The sequence below is a fragment of the Polistes dominula genome, unplaced genomic scaffold, assembly GCF_049000335.1.
Source record: "Polistes dominula isolate Pdom_NZ unplaced genomic scaffold, Pdom_raw_medaka contig_27, whole genome shotgun sequence".
Classification (NCBI taxonomy): domain Eukaryota; kingdom Metazoa; phylum Arthropoda; class Insecta; order Hymenoptera; family Vespidae; genus Polistes; species Polistes dominula.
The window spans coordinates 1781606-1809441 of NW_028300906.1; the positions used below are offsets into that span (position 1 = coordinate 1781606).

General features: G+C 27.8%; 3 protein-coding genes across 3 annotated transcripts in view; 1 reads left to right on the top strand and 2 right to left on the bottom strand.

The window, feature by feature from the left end:
• The first annotated feature begins 208 nt into the window (after positions 1 to 208).
• LOC107068731 (4-vinylanisole receptor) lies at positions 209 to 2756 on the top strand. Its single transcript, XM_089179661.1, has 6 exons — positions 209 to 400; positions 528 to 780; positions 851 to 954; positions 1031 to 1360; positions 2063 to 2338; positions 2510 to 2756. The coding sequence occupies exons 1-6, from the start codon at positions 209 to 211 to the stop codon at positions 2567 to 2569; spliced, it is 1215 nt and encodes a 404-aa protein (XP_089035787.1). The 3' UTR covers positions 2570 to 2756.
• Positions 2757 to 3878: 1122 nt separating this feature from the next.
• Positions 3879 to 8820, bottom strand: LOC107068747 (glutathione S-transferase 1-1). Its single transcript, XM_015325459.2, has 6 exons — positions 8296 to 8820; positions 6528 to 6683; positions 5340 to 5398; positions 5097 to 5238; positions 4412 to 4579; positions 3879 to 4229 (listed from the first exon to the last, which is right to left on the bottom strand). The coding sequence occupies exons 2-6, from the start codon at positions 6666 to 6668 to the stop codon at positions 4086 to 4088; spliced, it is 654 nt and encodes a 217-aa protein (XP_015180945.1). The 5' UTR covers positions 6669 to 6683; positions 8296 to 8820; the 3' UTR covers positions 3879 to 4085.
• A 7567-nt stretch (positions 8821 to 16387) lies between these two features.
• Positions 16388 to 27836, bottom strand: part of LOC107068746 (glutathione S-transferase 1-1) — a 43546-nt gene continuing 32097 nt past the window's right edge. Inside the window, 6 exon segments of the mRNA XM_089179662.1 lie at positions 16388 to 17109; positions 17281 to 17448; positions 17525 to 17599; positions 17601 to 17667; positions 17745 to 17803; positions 18387 to 18824. Coding sequence (XP_089035788.1) covers positions 16954 to 17109; positions 17281 to 17448; positions 17525 to 17599; positions 17601 to 17667; positions 17745 to 17803; positions 18387 to 18527 — 666 coding nt within the window. The 5' untranslated portion in view covers positions 18528 to 18824 and the 3' untranslated portion in view covers positions 16388 to 16953.

The following is a 27836-nucleotide window of genomic DNA, read 5'->3' on the forward strand; positions in this document are numbered from 1 at the left end:
AAGTAAATGCTGATTGATCGTTGGAAAATGATACTTGATTACATGCTACACCATGGCATATTACCGGATAAGTGTCCATCAATCTCGTCTAGGGACTGCAAACAGGACTTAGAACTTAGAATGGACTAGGAAACTCCCTCTCTCTCTCTCTCTCACACACACTCTCTGTAAGACTTTGTCATAGATGATATTATCCTACAAATAGAACATGTTAAAGAAAGACAGGTATCTATCGGTTACAATCACGCGTATTTTCATGAAATTTGTTGGCTTTTGGGTGGTGGAAACGAAACGTGAACAAATGTTACTTTACATAGCCCTAATTTATGCAATTTTAGCAATAGTTTTTGCAATTTGCGTCGAGTTCGCTGACCTCTATCATTGCCTAGGTGATTTTTACGTAAGTGAAGAAGGTACTTTGTCATTTGTAATTTCAGTCTTATACAATATCTTTGATTATCTTCAACTTTATTGGTGATCAATGTAACTAAATAAAATGATTTTATTTATTAAATTTCATTTCGCAGGCATTGACGTATAATTTGTGTGCTACAATGTTACTAATTATGATATTAGTCAAATTTGGTAATTTCATATATTATCGTAATATTGTTTTAAAATTAATTACTTACGCCGAAAAGAATTTTTGGAAAGTTGAATACGATAACGCGAGTGCCAAAATATTGGACGAATATGACAAACGTGGTGTTCTTATGACATATACCTTTACCGTGATCGTTAATTTAGCTGCGTTTAATTATATTTTTGCACCTCTGGTTGGTAAGTCAATTGTTAATTGTATATTATATTAAATTCAATGATTTATATAAATTCATTTGATATTTTGTAGAAAATATTGGAAGAAATGAGACGGATCGTGTGTTGCCTTTTAAATTGTGGGTTGATTTACCAGTCAAAGTTACACCCTATTATGAAATTACTTATACGATTCAGGTAACAACAATAACATTTGTTTCATTTGATTTGATTTGATTTTATTTTATATCAATTTGTATATTTAATATTTCAGTCACTTTCAACATTTCATTCTGGAATTTGTACATTTTGTTTCGACAATTTCATTTGTACGTTCAACATACACGTTGCTGCACAGTTCAAAATTTTAGCACACAGGTTGGAAATGATCGGCAAAAGGTATACCAATTCCATGAACAATGAAAAATCATTACCAATTGATAAAGCAGCTGATTACGCATTGATCGAATTAAGGGATTGTGTATTGCAACATCGTGCATTGATTTCTTACATCGAGGAAATGGAACGTGTGTTTACCATCATTTTATTTGGTCAATTAATGTTGTCCAGTTTAGTAATATGTTTCGGTGGTTTTCAATTTTTAGTAAGTGATAACAAAAAAATATTTTCTAAGAATAATTTGTTTAAAAATTATGAGCCTCGAGTTACCTCTCACAAGTTAAAAGTGAGACCCTCGAAAAAAAAACAAGTTTCGAGAGAATAAAACGAGTGCATAATATCAAAAATAAATTAATTTATTATATAACACTATTATAATATTATTCATACTTTTCTTTGTAATTATTTATTTAATCATTATAAAAATGCGCGTCAGTATATATGCAACCCTCTAGACAAACTTTGAAAATGTTGCTTGCGAGCGTCATCTATTGGGACGGAATCTTTTTCTGCCCGAAAGATTGGCAACCAATAATACATTTCTGTATAACCAGTTTGGGGTGAAAAAAAAATTCCGTCCCAACAGATGGGGCTCGCAAGCAACATTTTCAAGTGTGTCTGGAAGGTTGCATACCTACAGACGTAATATTTTTATATAAATAATGTGATAAAAAATTTAATTTAAATTTTATAATTAGTTATACATATTTTTAGAATAATATTTAGTATCTTACATAAAAAAATAAATTCTTAAAGATTGAATTTATTCCATGTTAATTAGACATCTAATGATTTTCACTTAAAAAGAAAAGAAAATGTTTTTACGTTAGGCTCTCCTCTTCAACCGACCACTAAGTTAAACATTAACAATTTAATTATAAATTAAATCGATAATTTTGATTTGTAGGCTGCCGAAGTGTTGATAAGGAAATGCATATTTGCTATTTACTTTACCGGTAGTTTATCTCAGTTGTTAATATACACTTGGACGTGCAATGATATAATAGTACAAAGTTCAAGACTCTCAGAATCGGTGTATAACTCTTGTTGGTATCTAATGCCAAACGAGGGAAAAGGTAAAGCATTAAAATACGGTGTAAGCATGATCATGCTTAGATCACGTCGACCATGTGCTTTGACTGCTGGAGGATTCGCTGTAATGTCGTTGGAAACTTTTACTGGGGTAAGTGTTATATATATTTAAATATATCTTTCATTCAGATTAAAAAAAAAAAAAAAAAAAAAAACAGAAAATATGATGTTAATATATCACTTACGATATAATTTTCGTAAAATAATAAAAATTGTGTTTAAAAAATTTAAACTATATTTATAAATATATATATATATATAGATACTCAGCACGTCTATGTCATACTTCACGTTGTTACGACAAATGAGCGAAGAGGAATAATAATAAATTATTATTTAAATAAATAACCAAATTGTTAACGAATAAATATTTTACGTTGTTAAAATAAAAAACAAAGAAGAACAAGATATAATTTATATATATTTAATATGTTACTATATTGATAGTATAGTATGTAGTATAGTATATAGTATAGTATTTATAATATATAGTATATATTTTTTATAGTGTGTAGTATAATATATATATATATATTACTATTTAGTATATAGTATATAGTATACTATATACTATAATATATATATATATATATATATATATTACTATATAATATATAAATTTTCTGTAGATTATCACAAATGAGACAAATAAAATAATTCAATTTATTACGTCGATAGGATGATAACAGTAATAACGATAGACAATAACCCCCTGGGGAGAGAGAGAGTGGGAGAGAGAGAGAGAGAATTATAGCAATCAAAAGATATTTACTCTAGTTTAATATGTAATGTCTCACATTGTTTGATTGTTAGCTAGCATGAACATGCAAGACAAAGGGTGACGATTGATCAAAGCGATGTCAGAGAAGGTGACACGATATCGGTTGGAATCTTGCATTATTACGATAATCGCTAGAGAGCGATTCCAATCGAAACTCGGTTATTGCTACTATCGATGACGCACAAGTCCTATCGAATACTATCATAGTCGATCTTAACAAGATCTTAACAAACAAAACATGTCTTGATAATATTCATTATCTTGTTTTTTTTTCCTTCAGACAAGATATTCCATGTTTTTTTATATTCACGATTTACGGATTTTTATTCACAAATATTTCAATTTATATAATTAAATATAATATATATTATTTTATATTATGTACATAATATATTGTAAATTAAATATTATATTAAATAATAATTATATTTTACAAATTAGATGATATTTAATATTTAATATATGATACTTTAAAAAAAAAATTAAAATAAATAAAATTCCCTGATTAAATATATTAAATAATAATTAATATATATTTATAATTAAATTTTATATATTTAATTTAATATTATTTAGTATATATATTATTTATATTATTTAATATATAATATTAAATTGTATATTAAATATTATTATATAATTTATATAATTATATATTTTTTAAAAATATATTATATATAATAAATAAAGTTAAATAAATATAATAAATTAAAATTATATATTATAAATTATATAATATACATAATATTGAATTTAAAATACATTAATTAAAATAAATAAATAAAATCTTGATGAAACAATAACTACTAAATATCTATGGGAATAATAGGTTCATCATTAAAAATATAAATTATTTATATGAAAATTAGAAAAGTTCATTTTTTATTCGACAGAATAATGTAATCTTTAGACGAAGCTAATAAATAGTATATGAATCAACGAACTAAAGTTAGATGAGAAAGTACAATGATAAAGAGAAAAATAAAGAGAAAAAGAGAGAGAAAGAGAGAGAAAATATATTTCCTTGTAGACTACGTAACCATAATAGGATTAAAATTTACTGAGACATCCTATCAGCCACAAACTTTTTTAATATTTCCAGACCCTCACCGTTAGCTTTTCGATAACCAGGAGCCGAACTCTTGATTTTGTCCATCCACTTGGAAACGTATTTATATTTGAAAACGTCGAATCCTAATGTCTATAAAATTTTATTAAACACATATATAAATAATTAAAATTAATTAAAAATTAGTTTAGAAAATTTCCTTAAATACATATATAAATAATAAACAATTAATTGAATTGAATAATATGTTGTTTTATTATTCAATTTTTATTATTATTACTCTAGATAGATGATTATATTAATCAAAAGTAAACCTCAGCAGTAGACACGGTCGATATCAATGCTAAATCGGCAATGGTTAAACTACGACCAGCAACATAATCTTGACCATCGAGAAATATATCCAATTGATCGAATGATCCTCTTAAATTTTCATATTGTTCATCGTCGTAAGTTTCCGCACCGTAAAACACCACTGGATACTAAAATTAAAACGGCAACAAAAGTTATCTTTCTTTTTTAAAAAGAAGAAGAAGAAGAAGAAAAAGAAAAAATAATACAAAACTTCATAACACAACCACCACATGAACCCCTGAAGCATTTTATATTACAAGAGTACATAGAAACAAAAAGGAAACTAACTCCCGTTTTTAAGAAAAGTTTCTTAAAACAACTCACACGAACATGGAGTACTACGATTTATTAAAAACAAAAATAGGCTGGGGTGCTTCAATTTTTGTTCTCTATGCCAACCCAAGGCTCATACTATTATCATGAATATGGGGAAAAAAGGGGTTATATGGGGATCTTGACAATGTGAAACTTAATTATATGTTCGATCTTTTACTTTCTTTCTTTTCTTTTTTTTTTCATCTCGAGAGGCGAGCGAGCCCTTTTCATCGATGGGGGAATAAAAGAAAATTCGATAATGGAATTTCAAATATATTTTCCTTTCTTCTTCATTTATAAAATTGTTCTTTTTTCTTTTTTTTTACGTACGTAATAAGAACTGAAATGTTTGTAAATCGATCCAATGTCGAAGTACAATCTTTGATTAACTAATGCACGCAATGAAGGATTTTGCGGATAAAGTCTTCCATTTTTACCATACTCGTCAACCAAATAACACATTATTGCACGACTGAAAATAATAACAAATTAATCTTACCTATTTTTTTATTTTATATATCTTACATTATTAATATTCATTTTTAGTTTAATTAATAAAACGTGTTATAAAACCTTTCTGATAATTTGTAATCACCGTCTACGAGAAATGGTATAGTCTTTTGTGGATTAAGCTGTAAAAAAAATATAAACCTAATAATATATATATTAATTTTGTAGTATATAATTTATATATTTATATTTAAATAGAAATATTATTTATATTTTTTTAATTAATATTTACATATATATTAATAGTATATATTATAATTAAATATTATAATTTATTTATTTTTTATATTACAATATATTTAATAATATATAAATATATTAAATAATATTATAAATATTTTATTATTGCTTATATTTTCGTATATATTATATAATATATTATTTAATATATTTAATTAATATATATTTTTTTGTATAATATATATAATAATAATATATCATAATATTTATAATATATTTATATATATGTATAATTAATATATATTTTATTATATATTATTATAAATTAATATAATATATATGAGATTCGTGTGAAAAAAATTGGACCGTTGAAAACTGATTGACCGAGATTCGAACCACGGATTACTGTCTTTCGTTTTCCGGGCGACTGCTCTTTAACCAATTGAGCTATCTAATGCTCACCGAACAATTCATTTCACGAATGCCTAATAAGTTTGGTATAGAGGCGCTCGTGTTACATATATTATTATTATATTATATATATAATTATATTAATAATATTATAAATTATAAAATTATAAAATACTATTAAAACTCTAAAATAATTAAACCGTTTATTTTGAAAGTGGCCTAACTCCATTCGTGGCTAGAAAACGCATATTATTCACTTAATAATTGCCACTATTTTAATAGGAACCATAAATGTAACACCTTTAGATATACTTAAGTAATATAACTCATTTAGTATTTTGTACGTATATTTTTAACTGCATTGAAATGCAAACCCTTCAATATGTCGATTTGAACATAAATATTAGGCCACTTTCAAAATAAACGTCTCAACTATAAAATTCTAAAGATCATTTCGATAATGAATGGAAACGAATTAGATATTATCTTTCAATTCTACAATTTAGAAATGAAAACATAAATTTGTAAAACTAATTAAATGTATAGATCAAATTAGATCACAGTGATGTCTTTTAAAAAGTTACCACCTAAATAATTCCAATATGCATGTTATATTATTCCCCATTAATATTCTAATAAATGTGGTATTTAATTACTGACCTGTTCGTATTCTGGTTGTAGGTGTTCTCCACCGAACAAATCGATTTCCTTTAAATTAACCGACAAACCTAGCGCTTCGATGGTCAATAAAACAGCACGACAGGGAGAACTCACTGGTAAATAATATAAATCCAAAGACATGATTGGTCTTTCGATCTAAACATAAAATTAATCGTCAATTATTTTATGTCGTCCTAGTTTAACTAGAAAAATAAAATAAAATTAAAAAAATCCCGAAAAATCAATAAATTGGTTAGTTAGCCGAGTATCAAATGTAAAATTTAATGTCTTTAATTAGATTGCTTTTAAATGAAACCAAGTAACCTATAATAGGTACTTTTAATTTTTTAAATGAACTAATCAACTCTCAAAACTGTTATTATCATCAACGTAGGAGGAACACGTTTACCCTACACGAGAGGAAACAAAGGAACAATTCGATTTTGAAAGGGGACAATTTGACTATGAGTTACTGTATAACTTTACGATCGCAATATGGGTTGATGGGTTTACATAGATGACCCGTATATGGGTCTCACTAGTAGTATAACATAAATGCTTACAATTAGGTATGAGACAAGTGGTAAAATAAAGTTTGATAATCAATGAACTTTCAACATTCTCTATGATAATTATTTCATATAAATTTTAATATCAAATAACATAAATGTTTATTAATTATTAATTATTTAAATGCTTACAATTAGGTATGGGACAAGTGGTAAAATAAAGTTTGATAATCAATGAACTTTCAACATTCTCTATGATAATTATTTCATTTCAATTTTAATATCAAACGCGATACGAATAATACAAATGATCATCAGTTAGTAAATTAACGAATGACAAATAAATTATTGTAAATAATATTTTCTTTTACCATTTAATAATAATAATAAAACGAATATGTGCAATTAAACATAATTAACATTTATTCAAATGATTTTATTTGATATTTGAGAGTTGATTTAAATCCAAATCAAAAAAATGTGTAAATATTTCGAAACGTACCTTTGAATCAATGTTACAAAATATGTATATACATATATATATATATATATATGGATGTATATATGTAAAGATATATATTAATGCACATAATAGCTACAGTCAGTATTAACAACGGATCGATGCCTCCTGATAAACTATTCAGACTCGTATTAGCATGAAACCAAACGGATAGATCGATGTGTGCTGTTCTTTGTGTATATATTTGTGTGTGTATGTGTACCTTCGCGTAGTATTGTAATATAACCGTTTTCAATAAAATGTCCAATTTTTCAATGATTTAAATTCATTCTCATATTCTCTTTCATTTATTTTCTTTCCTTGTTATAACAAATAAAAAATAATAAAAAAAATAAAAATAAAATAAAACAAGAATTGGTTTTGTTTTATAAATATTTTTATTTTATTTTATTTTTTATATATTGCATCTCTCTCTCTCTCTCTTTTTATCGATGTTAACAATATTGCAACTTGAATGCAATTTTATATTGAAAGTTATAATGATATTTGATACCCAGTCTCTATTATCTCTCTCTCTCTCTCTCTCTCTCTCTCTCTCTCTCTCTCTCGATATTAAAACAAACATCCTGAAAATTCTGTGAAGAACAATGTTAAACATTGAAGTTATATATTTTCAAAAGCTTTCGTTTAATCATAAACGTCGATGAATTTATTTCATGTAAATTAATGAGTAGGAAAATAAATATTCTTGTAATTTTTTTTTATCGAAAAATGTATTTAATAAATCGTCTTTACGTACGTTGACAGTAGTAGTAGTAGTAGTAGTAGTAATAGTAAAAGAAGTAGAAGATGAAGAGGTTCGTGTAATATCGAAGAAGGGTGAAATAAACTTGAAAGGTTTTAGATTTTCCTTTTGAAGAAGAAAAATATCTTTTTAAGTTAAGACCGAAATTAAGGTAAGCGCGTTCGTCGTGTTGCTGGGCACGAATGTTACTGGTCATACTAAAAGCAGTCACACTGTATGAAAGTCAATATATGAAGATACATAATACACACAACTACTACAATGTTAGGGTATATTGACTTTCAGACAGTTATATCTAGAGTCGGACTATTGTAAATGTCTATAAATGTATATAAACGTAAATATATATATATATATGTATGTATATGTGTGTATGTGTCATATGAATGTGTTGATTTATGGTATATGATGTAGTAGTAGATATAGTGTTCCTTTTCTCCAATATTAAACTATAATGAAATTTCTAAAGAGAATTCTATCATTTCTATATTAATTCGTTCATCTACGAACTTTTTATCAAATTTTATTTCACTTCAATCCCAACTCCACATCCTCCTCTTACTCTGATTTGATTCGACATTTCTCTACCCATAAGTTAATTAACATTTTCCAAATATACCAACCAATGTGTAATTTCCTTTTGAGTAGACGAAAATGGAAAATTGTAATATTAATATGATTTTCGGTAGCCTTCTTTTATTTTGTTTTCAATCAAAATCGAGTATCACGTTTAATTGGTAAACAATAAAATAACAAATTGTGCAGGTATATTGTAAGTATATTACGTTTCGTTTAAATAAGAGAAATTTGTTTATTTTCGATCATAATCACATTTCTAAAAAACAAAGTATAATTCTGAATAATTCGATGAAACAGAGAATTAGAGAAAGAGAGAGAGAGAGGGAGAGAGAAAGAGAGAAAGAGAGAAATGGTAATAATAACCAATGTCTAATTAGCCGTATAAACAAGCAACTTCTTTAACCATTCACACGAATAAAAGCCATTGTTATCGAGCATGGGTATTGTGTAATGAGAATTAATTCGATGATTACAAGATACGTTTGTTTAATTAAGCTAATGGTACACCTTGTTTAAATCATAATCTGTATTATACTAGAAATTTCTTTACCCTTTCCTCCTAACTCTCTACTATCTACCACCGCCACTGCCCTTTCCCTTAACGCTTCCTCCATTATGACTAATATATATATATATATATCTACGTTTATACAGTCTGTTATCTTTAACAAAAATTAAACGTATTACAAATAAAAGGTTTTTGAAAATGAAATAATTTTGAACTAACAAGGAGACACATTATTTTTGTGTCTGAACGGATTTTTTTAGGTACTTTGGTATATTAGTAGTATACCTATTAAGGTATTCTTATGGTAAAGTATTTTTATCAAATGTCTAGCGAATTTTGAAAAAAAAAAATAAATAAAAGAAAGGTTTTTAAAGTTTTGCATATTTTCGATATTGTAAAGCAGTGTCATATACATAATTTTAATTAATGAATATATATGTATATATTATATATAAAATAAAAGAAAGGCCCCGTATATATAAAAGTATTATAAATATATTATTAATAAAATATAAAAATATATTATTGTAATAATAATACTACTACTAAATATAATATATAATAAAAAAATATATATTATATTATATATATATATATAATACTTTTATATATACGAGGCCTAATTTTTGTTTTTTTTTGTTTTATATTTTTTTATTTACACGGATAGATTTTCTTCACGGATATATCAGGAAAAAGTTATGTGTGCTGACTCATTCGAAGGTGTTGCTGTTGCACATTGGCAAGTGTTTAGAAAAAATATCGCGTGTCATCCATCCACCCCATCATCCCCCACCTATTTCTCCTTATCTTTTTTCTTACCATTTTTCTTTTTTATCTTTCTCTTTTTCCTATTGGACGACACAATAGTCGATCTGACTTTTATTCTTTATTTTTCTATACATCGCGATTCTTAACATGACCTGGCTAAAATTGCCCCGAGCGTGGAGGAAGAAGAAGAAGAAGAAAAAGAAGAAGAAGAAGGACAGAAATAGAAAAAAAAAAAAAAGAAAAAATAATACAAAAAATGACATTTCTAATTTCTTTCACGTTCCAATTTCGCAAAGGAAAACTATTTATATGAACGAACTATAAATACATCTTTCTTCAGGTTTTATTATTTAATTATATATATATATATATATTTTTTTTTTAATACTATTATTATTAATAATGATGATTGAGGTGAATTATAAATTATCATTTATTTAACATATGCACGAGAATATTTTAGTTAATGTATCAATTATTAAGTATCTCGAATCGAATTTCAGTCCTCTATTGGAAAGTTTATGTTGTTATATCGTTAATCGTTTATTTATAATATTTAATAATTATGTGAAACAAAAAGAAAAACATATATATATATGTACTTACATGATAAATAATTTGTTATTAAATTTAAATTATTATTATTTAATTTCTATTTATTTTCTATAATATTTTTCATAATTAAATAATAAATAATATATTAAATAAATTGGACAGACATATTTGTAATAATATTACATTTGATTTTAATTATTTATTATCAATACGAATTTGGTTCCTTTATAGTACACACATGTTAATACACATTTATAATTTATTATAAACATCGAATGATCATTTATTCTAAATAAAATATGAAAAATATTTTCAAATCATTATCTACGTTAATGCTTATTTGTAATACATATATATATATATATGTATATTGTAAATATAATTAACTTCTATTTACTTTGTCGGCAGTTTAATTACCTACTTTGTCAAATAAATGATCAATATATACGAAATATTTCGTTGAGTAATAAATAATTAAATATTAAATCAAATTTCGGTGTCTTTATATTAACGTTCACATTATTACATCATACTAACACACACATCTAATAATAATTTAATATCGATCATTTATATACCAAACATTTATCAACAAAAAATATATTCAAAAATAATCGACTAAATAAACTTTATATACCTATAATAATAATAATAATAATAATAATAATAATAATAATAATAATAATAATAATAATAATAATAATATTCTTCATATATATATAATACATAGTATATATAAAATTTATAAAATGAAGTTAATTGAACTCATAATATTGCTAGAAGTATGAGCAATGCATGCAACACGTTGGAAAATCATTCGATTTCATGCGCAGAGAGTAATAGTTTATTGATTGACTATGGTCGTATTTTACTTTTTTTTTGTTTTTTTTTTTTATTTTTTATTTTAAAGTACCCCCACCCATAACCCCTATGAAAAATAGCTGAATAGAAGGTGGCGAAGGGAAAAATCACTTTGCATAAACGTACACAGTCGAGGATCGATAAGTACAAGAGAGAGAGAGAGAGAGAGAGAGAGTGAGAGAAAGAGAGGAGAAAGAGAGAAATAGAGTTAGAGAGAGAGAGAGAAAGAGAGAGAGAGTGAGTTTAAAAACTCTTATGACCTACTTTTCCCTATTGCAAATGATTCCTTCGGAGTTTGAATACGCCCAAGGGACGACAAAACGACCGTTGTCTAAAGGATCGAAAAGAAGAACTTTTCTAAAGCCGCGAATCCTTTTCTATGGCTGAGGGGGAAGGGGTATGGGGGTGCAGTAGAAAAGGAAAAGGAACCATTTTATACGCTCGACTTACTCTCGTTTGCGCGTGTTTCTAACGACTCTCTCTCTCTCTCTCTCTCTCTCTCTCTCTCTCTCTATTTCTCTTTCTCTTTTTCTTTCACTATGTGCAAGCAAAGATAGTAGTCAGCTTGTAAAAACGTTAAGTTTGACTGCACAAAAGGAAGAACACAAAAAAAATACACAGACAGACACAAACACACACGTACATTCATGGAAGGGAAAAATAAAAAAAAAAAAAAAAATAAAAAGGAGAAGGGAGAAGAAGAAAAGGTGAAGTTTAAATTGACGAAATTCGTGCTTTAACGTTAATTATCTAGCAGTTGAATTCATTTTCGATTATTCATGGTATTTAAACCCTTTATAATTGTTAAATTGATTTCACATTCTTATTATTTCCAGGAAAGTTTGAAAACCTTTTTATTAAAGTACACTAGTTGTTCATCTACAAAATAATCGTTGTTGCATTTGACGATAGACAAAATCACGGATTTTTAATTAAACTTTTAACGACATATAAAACTATATATATATATATATATATATATATATATATATATATATATATATATATATTTTTTAACTAGATATATTTATAACTTCTACATGTAACTACATATAAATTTTAATTATATATATTTATAATTTCTATATATAAATATGTATATATTTTATTTATATATATTTATAACTTCTATATATAACTATATATATATATATATATTTTAACTACATATATTTATAGCTTTTACATATAACTTTTATTTTATTTTATTTTTAATATTATTTTTATTTGTTACATTTTTATTTTATTGATTTTTATTTGTTTTACTTTTATTTTCTTTATTTTTTGTTTTTTTTTTAATTTTACTTTTTAGTTTTATTTTTCTTACAAGATTATATACATATATATGTAATTGTAATCTTGTAGAAAAAGAAAGAAAAAAAGAAAAATAAATCCGCACAATCGGTTGACTTTGGTTAGTTGAGTTAAAAAATAAAAAATACAAAATAATAAAAAACTAAAAGAGATTTTTTGTCGAAGAATCACGTTTATATTAAGAAGATTTCTTTTATCTCTCGTGGAAATCGTAAGCTTATCCCTGAAACGAGAAAAAGATTACAATTAGATTTTTTTAGCGTTTTCATGCTCTCTCTCTCTCTCTTTCTCTCTTTCTCTCTCTTTCTCTCTCTCTCTCTCTCTCTCTCTCTCTCTCTCTCTCTCTCTCTCGTCACAAGTTTTACGTCCGGTGAAACGCGCAAGTTGTACGATCTTATTACTTCTGAAGGATGAACAGAATCTCTGGTAGAAAAGGAAGGAAGGAAGGAAGGAATGGAATGGAATGGAATGGAATGGAATGGGGATGGTGATGGGGATGGGGGATGGAATGGTATGGTATGGTTTGGTATGGAATGGTTGGTTCCTCCTTGGCCGAAGTAGAACCGGATTTTCGAGCGGTCGGAAACGAATTTCTGCTTCGTCATCCACAGCACAGAAGAAGAAGAAGAAGAAGAAGAAGAAGACCAGTTCGAGTGTTGCCGACTGTTACGCAATTGCTGCTGTTTCTTTCTTTCTCTTTCTATTAACAATAATTATATTTTCTATTGCAAGATAAAAACCAATGAAACCAAAATAAAATAGATAAAATAGTTATGGAAGTTTTTTAGTTAACCACATCCAATTACCATTATTATTATTTGTGATAAATTTCAAATAATAATAATAATAAAAATAATAAAAGAAATAAATATATGTATAATAATAATTGTGTTTCATTAACTATTTATATATATATAGTTTTTATAATTTTTTTTTATTATTTTAATTTATTACTTAAGAATAATATATTAATTTTATTATAATTATAAATTATATATAATAATTTTTTATATTATATTATATAATATAATATATATTTATCTTATAATATATTTATAATATAATATAATTATATTAACTAAATAATAATAATTAATTATAATTAAATATATATATATATATATATATATATATATATATATATATATATATATATATTAAATATAAAAATATTTATTATATAATATATATAATATATATAATAATTTATTATAATAATATAAATCGTCGTCGTTGTTATATAATTGAACATTTCGATATCATAGACAAAATAAAGTAAAAAATTTCGATTAAAATCCAGTCTTTTTAAAAATTCATCCACTCTATTGGACTCTATACTTTTATTATTTTCCTTTTCTTTTCTATTTCTATTTCTCTCTCTCTCTCTCTCTCTCTCTCTCTCTCTCTCTCTCTCTCTCTCTTACTTTATTTCATTCTTTTTCTATCTTCTATATCCCAATCGCACAACTAAACGCGGGAAAGAATTGATTTCGTCTCCCCCACTCTGTAATTGGCATAGCAATCAAAAAATAATTGAACTTTCAGAATCGCGTTTTGATGCAAATTGAGATCCAATAGGTGATGGGTAAGGGGGTAAGGGGAGAAGAAGAGAGAATACCTATAGATGAAAGGAGAGAAAACAGAATGATCGTGGTAAAAGGAATTGCTTCGTTCATTTGTTATTACCGAATGAACGAAACAACACGCAGGGACAGGTGATGATATTAAGGACCAAAGGAAACCCCAATCCCCCTGTCCCCAACCCCTCCTCATCCCCCTTATCCTCAACGAATCCACGTAACTCGTTCTTTTAGTAATTATTACTCGTAGTATAACAACCAGGAGTGTTAGAGGAATTCAATGGAAATTCCATTATAAACTTCTATCTTTCTCTCTCTCTCTTTCACTTTCATTCTTTTTATTACTTTCGAGGGTTTATAATCTAGTGGTACGTTTTCTATCCGCCCGGAATAATCTCAGTAGTTGTACGCCGTTTTAACACCGTCAGCAGAATCATCCTCTGTTCCTCTTCTTCTTCTTCCTTCTTGTTCTTCTTCTTCTTCTATTCGAACTATACCAACGAAACAAGCAAGCAAGCAAGCAAGCAAGCAAGCAAGCAAGTAAGCAAGCAAGCAAGTAACGAACCAACTCAAAGCGCGTTCTTCACTACTCTTCCCTTCATCCGTTTACAGTAAATAGATTCCAACAGAAACACGATGGTGAAAAGCATCTCTCATCGAGTCCACTAGCTAGCTAGATAGCTAGCTAGCTAGCTAGAACGAACCAACATCGTTCTTCCTATCTTTCCTTTAATTCGGGAGACCGCACGTGCTATATTTCGTCTCGGTAACGTTATTATCAAGCAATAAAGAGAGAATGATGTAATTCACGTTTATAAGATTATATTATCAACTAAACTCTATATATAGATATAACGGTATGTATATATATATATATATATATATATATATATATATATATATAACGTTCTTGGTAATGTGAGGATACACGTTTGTGAAAAATAATAGACCATTTGAAATATGTTATACTCTGTTCGTATAATATATATATATATATAAGGTTATATATAAATTATGTTAAAATTAATAATTAAAATTTTGATATTTATATTTTATTTTAAATTAAATTATATAATATATAATATATAATATATAAAATAATAATAGTAATAATAATAATAAAAATAATAATATTAATAATATCATATATATATATTTAATTATATAAAATAAATATACAATAATAATATATTATATAGTAATATTATATAAATATAAATAAAAAAAATAGTAATATATAATATAAAATAATATATAAATAATTTCATATATTACTACACATCTATGTATGAAGATATTAGAAATAAATACTTTTGCTCTATTAATGATTTTAAATATCTCAAAGAAATATTTGATTAATTAATTATTATTATTATTTTAATTCGATGAAAATTTTAGAAACGATCAACGAGAACGAAACGATGCTTCTTCTTAAATCGACGTACACGAACTAAATAAAAATAAAGCCAATAATGATTTTTACAATTTATATACTTGTTTAAGTCAAAGATGTTCTTCTGTATTGTTATTGAAACAGATAAACAATAGGAGAATGTCATCCCCATCGAGAAAGTTTACATTGACTCTGACATAAGCGGGAAGGAAACTTCACGATGAGTTTACTTAGGTGTTTACCCATTGTTTACATTGTGTTTATGTTTTTATTTAACGTAGTAGTAGTAATAGTAGTAGTAGTAGTTTGAACGACACGTAGAAGATTTGATCTCTTACTAAGTTCGTTTAAAAAAAAAAAAAAAAAATAGAAAAGAAATACAACATTTTCTTGGTCAAGCTTCAAAATATTTTACGTAAATTTGGTATTCAAACAACACAATAGCGAGAGAGATAATAAAAATTTTATTTTTATTTTAAATTAAATAAATATTAACAAGCTTGTAAATAATACACGAATATAAAATAATTTCAAATTATTATTAGATAATAAAATAAAATAGAAACAATTCAAATATAAAACAAGTAATAGAAAACAAAAAATGAAATCAAATTTTATTAATTTAAAATAAAACAAAAAAATTTATATACCAAGTGGCGCATGTTATATGACAACGATTTACAATAAAAAAAACAGAATGTTGAACGAATGGAATTTAGGGACCTTTAAAAAAGGTTCCGCACGCGGGTCTCCGCAACGAGAAACGGCGGACGACCGTTTCAATGGCAAGGAGAAACGATGCGTGAAGTTTATACAAACTCAAAAGCTTTTATTAAAAAAAGTTTGCTCTTTCGATAGTTTCCTTTCTCCTCCTCCTACTCCCCTGCCCTCCACCTACCCGTTTTTTTCTGTCCGTCTCTCTCTCTCTCTCTGTCTTTCCAACTTTTTCTTTATGATTCGTAACAACTAAAACGGAACGGAAAGCGGTGGTGGTGACGGTGATGGTGGACGACCAGAGAAATTGTGTTTAATTTCGATTGGCATATGAATAATACAAAACTACGTCAACGTAATATCCCTACGAGCATACTTAATTAAACTACTTGGGTCAAATTAGCACGATATGCTTCGTTGAATATTTGTTTTCCAGGTGCATGAATTTCCTCGAAACCAAATTTTTCCATGACAGTTTTACATCGATCGTACCAAGCAACCACATTATCGTAACGACTGATATCAAATTCGAATGTCTGCAAATGAAACCAAAAAAAAAAACAATAACATAATTAATGATAAGATAACCCAATTCGTTTATCACTTTATTACGATTGATTCAAATAATCTGTGAAAAATTACTCAAGAGAAAAAAACAAACCAAAAAAAAACTGGAACAATTTAAATATCAATTGACTTTAGCAAACCTCCAACATGACGATACTCGTTGATATGCTAAAATCAGCAATAGTTAAATTATCACCAGCAACGTAATCATTGTCATTTAAAAATGCATTTAATACATCGCAAGATTTTTCCAACTTTTCTACAGCCTTCTCGTCCAAGGTATTTCTTTTTCCCAAAAATATTGGAAACTGTACGAAATAAGATTTAAAGTGTTCAAAAGAACAAATTACAAATATATAGATATATAATATTATTTAAACTTACGTAACATTTGGCAATATTATCGTACAACGTGCCTATATCAAAGTATAACATTTGATCCACTTTACCACGTTTTTTTAGGATCCTTCGGATACAACGAATCATCTTTGGCATATTTTTCAACCAAATATTGCATTATAACGCGACTGTACAAATATTATCCAAATAATTTCTAATTAATTATTATTATTATTATTTTTATTTAAAAAAAAAGAATACTTGCCTTTCCCATAAAACGATATTATTGTCATCGATAGTTGGTATAGTGTGTTGAGGATTGATCTAAAACGAAATAATATATATATATATATATATTTTCGGAAAAGATTTATTATTTATTAATAATTAGATTCTAATAATAAATTATATTTAATAATTCAAGTTTTTCTTTCTGTGAACATAATTTAATTAATTAATATAAACATTACATTATTTTCTATATAATATTAACACATTAATGGCAGCACGTGTACGCAGTCAAACGACGTCAGGGATCCGGTAATATTTTTCAAACATTAACTTTAAAAACAACTTTATTATCATTTACAAAAACAATTAACAAAAAACAACAATTTAACAACAAATTTAATTTTATATATATATATAAAGTTATAAATAAAATAACGGCTATTTTTTCGGTTATCACACACATGTTGTATGAGCGACCATTAAAGTGTTAACAAACACGTATATGCGTCGAACAATAAAGTTAGTAATTTTTATTAAATACATATACGTTACAAAAGCACTCTAAGGGTTAAAAGTAAAGAATAAAAATAATAGAATTAAAAAGAAATACTTAAAGAAAAAAGAAAATAAGTTAGTAAGTAAGTTTATATGGAGTATGAAAAAAGAAAAAATGAACCTTTAAAAATTCTGCCTTCATTTGTTCACCCTTCAATGGATTGATCGATTTCAAGTTGAAGTGCACACCTATCGCTTTGCCGAGCAATAAAATCATTCGGCATGGTGGACTCAGAGGAAAGTAATAAAAATCAATTGGCATTTTACCGTTTCACTGGATTTAGAGAAAAAAGAGAATACTTTCCTTATTTTTCTTTCCTCTTTCTCTCACTCTCTTTCTCTCTCTCTCTTTCTTTCTTTATTCCTTACTTTCTTCCTTTTTATTTTTATATCCGTTAGCCAGGCTATATATTATTCTTCTTCCCTTTTCACCGACATACACATACATACATATATACATCCAAACGTTTTTCACTTTCCAATAGGCTAGTAGTAGCAGCCAGCAGCCAGCAGCAGCAGCAGCAGCAGCAAGAGAGCAAACGAGATTTTTATACTTTAGCTGTTAAGTTAAGACAAACTTTTGAATCTGGAAAGCCACTAACACACACACACACACATACACACGTACAACCAACCAACCTACTACCCAACCAAGAGAAAGAGAGTAGAAGAGAAAACCGCATACGAATTCTTGTCGCGTTTGTACCTTGTGATCCGAGGCTTCAACTCAACGAGTTGTCGAGCTCGGTAAGACAAAAGTCGATGGAATTTTATACAGTGTGCCAGACCAGAACCAGACTATCTTTCCCTCTGGAAAGGAAAACTCTTTTCGTTAAAAGAAAGAAAAGAAACAGAAATAGAGAAATATAAAGAAAGAGATTTCTGTTTCTTTCAAGATAAAATTCCTAAGAGAGATAGAAAATAATTTAATCCATTGACTGTAAATTACGAGAAATTTCGTAAGATGTACTGCAATTTTAGATTAATTGATAATTAATCATTAATAATAAATAATTGCAAATTTAATTATATAATTACAAAAAAATATTAATTATCAATTATTGTAAATATTATATAATATAAATGTAAATATTAATTGTATTTTATTATATTATTATATAAGAGTATATATCTTTTTTTATATTAGATTACTATTATATTCTTTCTACAGTTTATTGTTTTGTATTATATTATATTATATTATATTATATTATTATATTAGAGTATATTTTTCTCTTCTTTTTTATATTAGATTATTATTATATTATTTTTATAGTTAATTGTTTTGTATTATATTATATAATATAATATTATGTATACTCGCATAAAAATAGCTGAGAAAACTAAATAAACAATCTATCTATCTAAATACCATTACAATATTATATCAGTAACTTAATATTATTATATCTTTCAAAATTTAAAGCAAGATGCTTTAAATATGTCTCTCAGTCAATGTGTTAATCAAAGTATGAAACAGTATGACACATTATGATAAGAAAGATTACATTTCAAATTTTAGATGAAAATTCTAAATTGTGTTTAATTAATTAAATTAATTGACATTCCTCTTCCTAGTTCTCGTTATCATTATCCTCTCTCTCTCTCTCTCTCTCTCTCTCTCTCTCTCTCTCTCTCTCTCTCTCTCTATGTATGTATATGTTTCTCTCGTACATACCTGTATAACCCACTCGTCTTCTAATTCAATTGATCGATGATTATCAGTGATACTCGAAATACGTAGATGCCACTCCAATTAATAGGTTTATTATCAACACGAAGGGATTCATCAAAGTATCATCGAACTAGTCCTATTATTACACGAAGAGTAAGAAATAAAGGGTGAAAGAGAAAAAGGTGATTGGTTGTGGTAGTGATAGTGTATAATTAAGGATGAGACACGTGTACGATTCCTAAACACGACGAACTTACAAATGAAGCTTTAGTGCTTCCTTATGTCTTATACCCTTAGGGGTATATTATACCTTGGATTCACATACGACATATACTTTCCTATAGTTTCCATGACGATGATGGCAAACAATGAAACAAAGACCTTGGCTATTATACTACTCGATTTATCTGTTTTTTCTTTTTTTTTATGTTAGTCGTTAAAGTTTTCATTTAATATTCGATCAATATGTATAAAAATATTTGATTTGTTTAACCCTTAGAGTGCTATGTTTAAATATATATATATATATATATGGTTAGATATATGCACGCATATATGCGTTTGGTAAAAATTATTAACTTTGTTGTTCGACGCATATACGTGTTTGCTAATATTAATGTAAAATATAATATAATGTTTATATTAATTAAATTAAATTATATATATATTTAAAACCAAAAACTTGAATTATTAAATATAATTATATATAATAATTTATATTTAGTAGCTTGAAACTTTAATTATATTAAATATATAATTTTATATTTTTTTTCTATATAATTTATATATTATTAATTTATTTAATATTATTTATATTTAATTTTCGTATATTTCTCGTATCTTTTTATTTATTATATATAATAAAATTTAGTTAATAATAAATTATTCCGTTCCCACAAAACATTTTTAGTTAAAAGTATTCAACACTCAAAGGATTAATACATATTTAATTGTAATATAATATAATGCTATTATATTCAAAATAATGTAATGTTTACATTAATTCATTAAATTATATTCAGAAAGAAAAACTTGAATTATTAAATATAATTTATTATTAGAATCTATTTAATAATAAATTATTCCATTACTACAAAGCATTTTAGTTAAAAGTATTCAACACTCAAAGGATTAATATATATTTAATTGTGTAATATAATATAATGATATTATATTCACCTTATTTTTTTTTTTGATAGAAATATTATCTGAAAAAAAAATATAAAAAAATACAGTCGATACTTTCATACAGGATTTATTTTAGTTGAAATGGTGTGTGATCAAGTTATGATAATGATTTGAAAATTCCATTTGACCACGTTGTTCAAAGTATCTTCCCAACGTTAGTTACTGTTGCTGTTGCTGTTGCTGATGATAGGGAATGGTCATCTTCAAAGAAATATATACTAGGGTGTATATTTTTGATATTTCATAGATATATCGCATACGTAATTTTCGACGCAACTCAGGCACTTTACGTTGTGGTAAAACGTCGAGACACCGCTGCCCTGGCAAATTATTCAAATGAAAATTCCCTTTTGCTGAGGGAGGAAGAAAGGAAGGAAGGAAGGGAAAGTAGGGAAGTTGAATGAAACGAAGATGTTAATTTCATGGGGCGCGTATTCGCGTGCAATAAATAAAGGTGTTTCTCTTACTAATATTATAATTGTCGAAGCAATGAGAAACTCTTTTCTTTATACAACTTTATTCGAATGGATGGATAATCGTTTGAAAATTGTATTAAATTAAAAAAAAAAGAAGAAAAAAAAAAGGATAAAAAAAGAGAGAGAGAGAAATGAATGATGAAGGATGAAACGAATAAAGGGGAAAGGGGACAGGGAGTGTTGGTAAAGAAGCAAAAAAGAACAAAAAATTGAAAAAAAAGTTTACGTTGAAAGGTAAGGTAAGGTGAGAATTTTCGAGACAACGAATAACAAACGCTCTTACAAGAGTGCTTTTAAAGAGTTGGTGACATTGGAGTAGCTAGCTAGGTAGGTAGGTAGGTGCTTGCTAGGAAAGCTCGTTGTTCACTTTTATTTGCAGCTTTCCATTTATCTCAATAAATTTCTTTCGTTATTGTCGCCACCTGTGAGACCTGGGGACGCGATCTCATTTCCAGCCAACAATTATATGTGAATTATTACGGCAATATAATTGTGATTCACAGCGAAACAGCACGTCACTGCACCGCTGTAGAAGCACCAGCAGCCGTTTTAAAATGACCCAGGGCTAAGTGTACGCGGGTGCGCGCGAGTACGAGCGTGTCGTCCTGAATCGTCGACGACTATATTCGCGAGACAAACCCATTTTTTTTTTAATTTTATTTTATTACTCTCGATCAATTTTAAAACAAAGACAATTATATGTCTAACCAATTTGTCTGTGATAAAAGTTGGATCTATATTGAAATCCACCCTTTTATTTCGATTATCAACGAAACCCGCAAATGAAAATAAAACAAATGATTTTCAATTTATGTCGCAAACATAAAAATGAAATACAATATAAAAAGGAGAACGAAAGAAAAATACAACAACGAACAAAAAAAAAAAAAGAAATCAAACCAACAAAATCATCCTAACGAACCACTTTGTAAAATTAGTCGAGGGACCTCCATCGCCGCTGTTGACCGAAAGGAAAAATGAAAAAATACAAATAAAAAAGAGGGGAAAAATGGGGGGTAAAGGGGTAAAGAGAAAAGAAAAAAATAGAAGAAACGTATGATCGAGTTTAATTCGATTATTTTGCAAATGCACGCCTGGGATTCGCTAGAAACGAGCGCTTCAACTCGAAAAGTTTCAAACTAAGCGGCTAATAGCGGTCGTTTATCAACCGACGTTAATTGGAATGCACCGTTAAGCGAGCATGACGATGGTGTGTGGTGGTGGGTTGGTATCTCCCTGGTGTGCAAACGCTTTTCCTCATCGTCATAACATCCCTCAACCCCTGACCTTTCCGAATTCGAATACTTTATTTGCATTTTTCTAATGCGGACGATGATCAAACGAGATCAAAGCGTTATTGTTAAAAGTAAGAGAAACGTATAAAAAGCCTTTTTCGTCCTTCATCCAATCCCCTAGTAATTTTGTTCCTATTCTCTAGGTAAATTTAACGAAAGAAAAGAAATAAGTAAAAATACACTCATTTTTTCTCGGAAATATTTTGCATTCGACTGATGTAAAACACGAAATTCTTATCCTCCCATCTTTCTTCCTCGTTGTTGTTGTTGTTGTTGTTTTAATTCTTTCCTGTTATTTCTTTTTTTTCTTTTTCTTTTAATATATACTACTAACATTTTACTTCACGTCGGCAATTCAGATCACGATAGAAAAATTTCGTTCGCACGAAGAAAAGATTTATGCCGTACGAAATTCTTGATGGGAGATTATTCGTGTTATGTAAAATTCTTAATCGTCTAACTCATCAAAATTGAATGAAGATAAGGAATAAAAAATAAAACATAAAAAAGAGGAAAACAATAAACCAAATTACGATTGGATGCACTCGTAAGTAAAATATTTATATTTTTATATATATTGAATGATAAAAAAAAGGAATAGGGGTAGGAAAGCAATAAAATTTGCAACCCTTTTTAGATTTTGTTTGTTTCAACAATGTTCTTACCAACTACGGATAAAACAGAACTTTTAGGGATACCGTTGGGTGTCATCATTGATCGGCATCAAGGGTGCTGCCTTCCCTTTCGTTGGCGAAATATCGCAGCAAGCAAACAAAGCAAGCAAAGCAAGCAGCAAGCAAGCAAGCAAGCAAACAAGCAAGCAAGCAGCAAGCGCCGGGCGTGTCTCTCTTCTCTTCTCTACAACACGACACTATCGATTAGTCCAACCAGATCCACTAGAATGGAAACTGAAAGAGACGAACGATTCTTTTTCAAATAGTCGAATAAATCACATTAACGTTGTTTCGCGGAAAAGGATCCAAAACGACTATTGGAAAGTATAACTTTCAAGAAGAATGGATTACTTTATTCTTACGATGTTTCTTCAACATTTTTCAATTCGTTCAACGTTTTATTACACGAACTGCTACTGCTGCTCCTGCTGCTGCTGCTGCTGCTGCTGCTGCTGCTAATTTTCTTCTTTTCTTTTCTTTATGAACATTATTTAACGTTTTAAATTGAGCGTAAATCACGTTAGAAATGAAATGAAATGAATTGAATTGAAACGAAATGAAATGCATTTCACGATCGAAACAAGTTAAAGATACGAGTTTATCGAACGGATCCTAATTTTTCGCACAAGGAAGAGAGAGAGAGAGAGAGAGAGAGAGACACACATACACAAAGTTTTAGATCATTGAGTTCATTGACTGTAAAACCTTTAGATACAATAATTATTGATCAGCAGAGAGTATCGATTACTAAAACCTTTGAATTATTTCGTACTGGTTGGTCATTAGGTAGTATTCCACTATTCTGAATCGACGTTTGATGTACTATAGACTATGATGGTGTTTTAGAAGAAATCGATTTATCATAATGCTATAAATATTTTTGTCGAATGCTCGCACGATTTCATTGGCACATGAAATGAAATGAACGTGTTATATTATTCCGACGATCAGGAAGAACACCAATACCACCAACACCATATTATTATTATTATTATTATTATTATTATTGTAAATAATATATATATATAAAATATAAATTCAATATAAAAATATTATATATTATTATAAATATAATATCAAATATAAATAATATATATAAAAATATAAATTCAATATAAAAATATTATATATTATTATAAATATAATATCAAAAATAAATAATATATATAAAAATATAAAATCAATATATTTTTCAATAAGGTAAAAATGGAAAAGTAAAGAATAAACCACAAAAAAGGAAAATGAATAAAGGTGGTGTACTGATACTTTACTGATTGAAATTTTGTTAACTTTCTTTCCACCCTCACTCATCCCACCTCTCCTCTCCACACCCAGTTGTTGATATATTATTAGTAAATGAAATTTAATTTAGAAACAACGTTGTCAGTCGATAGTAAGAAATCAATATATACATATATATATTTTGCAGGTTCACAAATGTTTCTCGATATGCGAGTTCATTCGCGCATGCTGTGTGCTCAAATCTCTTCCGTATTCGAGCTTATACAGAATTCGTATTCCATGCTTACATACGTGTGGGATACAATATTTACCTGCGGACGGCTTCTAGCAATATTTACTTAATCAAACCAATTCTTTTTCTACCTTTTCTCGTTAAGAGAACTAAAGGCAGAGAGTACCGATTGGTCTCTCTTACTCCTTTTCTCCCTCTTCCTTTATAATATATATATATATGTGTGTGTGTGTGTGTGTGTGTGTGTTTGAGGCTTGAGTTATACAGACGATGTATTTGCTTAAATTAGGATATAGTTACGAAAGGAATAGTTGATTAATATACAAATCCATCCATCCATCCATCTACCCATCCATCCGTACGTTCGTTCGTTCGTTCGTTCGTTCGTCTTTCTATCTGACCAGTTAGACGATTATTTAAATTTCATTAAAGAAAATTTACCATTGTAAATTGCAAGACAATTTTCTTCCATCTCTCTATCTTTCTCGATCTCTCTTTCTATCTTTATATTAATCCATAGATTCAATTTATTCGTAGACAAAATTTAAAGAATTAATAATCGTTAATGATAATAACAAGAATAGTAATATATTAATAATAATAATAATTATAAAATATATTAAAATTTAAAAAATATATTAAAAATAATTATGATTTTATAATAATTATATTATTAATATACCTTATACCTTATTACTATAATATAATTACTAAATTATATTATATTATAAGTATATATTATATTATATTATATTATATTATATTATATTATATTATATTTTGTAATATAATTATATTAAATTATAATTATATTAAAATATAATTATATTAAAATATTATTGAATTATATTAAATTATAATTATATTAAAATATAATTATATTAAAATATTATTGAATTATATTAAATTATAATTATATTATAGTAATAAGGTATAAAGTATATTTATATATTTATATATATTACTATAATATAATTACTAAATTATATATATTAATAATAATTATAATTATAAAATATAATAATTATATCTATCGAAAAATTTTTTCAACAACAATTCAATTAACAAAATCTTTTATCAAATTCTCTGATTAAAAATAAAAGAAAAATCAAAAATATATAATATATAAAAATACGAAAGTAAAAAACAAGTGTGTGACCGAAATCAATAATAAAATATAAAGATATTTCCAGCTTGAATATTTCTCGATTGCGACGAGATAAAAAGAGAATTGAGAGACGGAAAAAAGAAAGAAACTATAAAATAAAAAATAAAAAAAGCAAATATGAGAGAAAATGGAAAGACAGAAACGATATTTCTTTTCTTCGACTTTCCAAACGTTCGAGAAATTATTGGCACCTACGTCGCGATTATGGAAAGCGTGACTAGAACTCTACGTAAAGAAGACAGATTTATATACATACATACACACTTACATAAATACATATATATATATCTTTTACTTTTTCTCATTCACTCTGTATCTGAAACGACGTGGATGCTTTTTGAGTCTGAGAAATAGTCGGGTTGTAGAAGAAGGTAGTAGTATGGTCAATGAAGTCAAAGATGTCACGGTAACACAGTGGCAAAGAGGAGGAGGAGGAGGAGGAGCAGAAGGAGGAGGGGGAGGAGAAGGGCGTTAGAATATTTTCTTTTCTAAAAAAAAGCGTAAAAGAAAGAAAAAGAGAGAAAGAGAGTAGAAGATCAAAGCTTTCGTCGTCCTAGTTGTAGTCGTCGGTGAGAAAGAAAAAAGACCAAAAGAAGGGGTAGGTAGGGGGTGGTGGGAAGGGGGAAGGGTTGGAGTAGAAGTAAAAGGGAGGATGCTCGTAGATCTACGGAATGGAATCGAGAGAAAGACTGGGGAGAGACGAGCTGATCTCTTGCCTTTTCTATACATCTTCAACGTTCAACTCCCAATTCCATCCCTCCTACCCCCCGCCTCGTCTTCTTTCTCTTTCTCTAACCCCTTTTCCGTGTTTCCATCTCCGTCTACTTTCTTGACTCACCCAGCAAGCCCCTTCTAGGTTGGTAAAGCTCGTGTTGTCACTCGAGAAGTAGCAAAGACGTTACGAGTTCCAACGAGTTCTGAGCAAGTTAGAAACATCTTCGAGGTGGTGGGGTAGGCGTTAGTCTCCGTCAAGGTTTCGCGAGTTGCCACCGTGGGGATTGCTTGTAACGAAGCATGCTCGTTATACCCTCCCTCTTCCTAACCCTACACACCCTTCATCTCTCTCTCTCCCTCTCTTTGTCTGTTCGTTGTTGCGAACAGCATGTAAAAGCATAGTATAGTGGAGCTAAGGAAACGAGCTTTGAGGAGTAACAACGTTTTGTCCTAACTTAGTACCCGCTTGAATCAGCGCGATAAACGTCGAATCGTAGTACCTTCTATCTCCCTCCAAACATTATCCTATTCTCCTTCACGCATACACAATCAGAAATCCCTTTCCACGATTTTACTGTTAACGTATAAATCTCTATGTAAGGTGTACTACACGGAGCAAACGTATAAATGTGTAAATACGTGTGTTTACCTTATAGTCACTAACCCTTTCCCCTATCCCCTGGTCCCCTCCTCCATCCCTCCTTCTCCCCGCACCTTTATCCTATTTCTCTCTCTATATCGTTGTACGTAGTTCGACTGGAATCGAGTAGAACTTGGGAAACCTTTTTCAAGTTATTCCACATGCTAGACTCGAAACGACTATATAGCTATCGTTATAAGAACTATATATATAGATTCGTATGTGGGAGAATCCTAGAAAAAGACAGTATAAGACTTTAACTTACTG

Coding starts and splice junctions, on each gene's coding strand:
- LOC107068731 (XM_089179661.1), top strand. CDS start 209: ATGTTAAAGAAAGACAGGTATCTATCGGTTACAATCACGCGTATTTTC. Junction 781..850: donor TATTTTTGCACCTCTGGTTG/GTAAGTCAATTG, acceptor GATATTTTGTAG/AAAATATTGGAAGAAATGAG. Junction 955..1,030: donor AAATTACTTATACGATTCAG/GTAACAACAATA, acceptor TTAATATTTCAG/TCACTTTCAACATTTCATTC.
- LOC107068747 (XM_015325459.2), bottom strand. CDS start 6,668: ATGTCTTTGGATTTATATTATTTACCAGTGAGTTCTCCCTGTCGTGCT. Junction 5,239..5,339: donor GATTACAAATTATCAGAAAG/GTTTTATAACAC, acceptor TATTATTTTCAG/TCGTGCAATAATGTGTTATT. Junction 4,580..5,096: donor AACATTTCAGTTCTTATTAC/GTACGTAAAAAA, acceptor TTTTAATTTTAG/TATCCAGTGGTGTTTTACGG.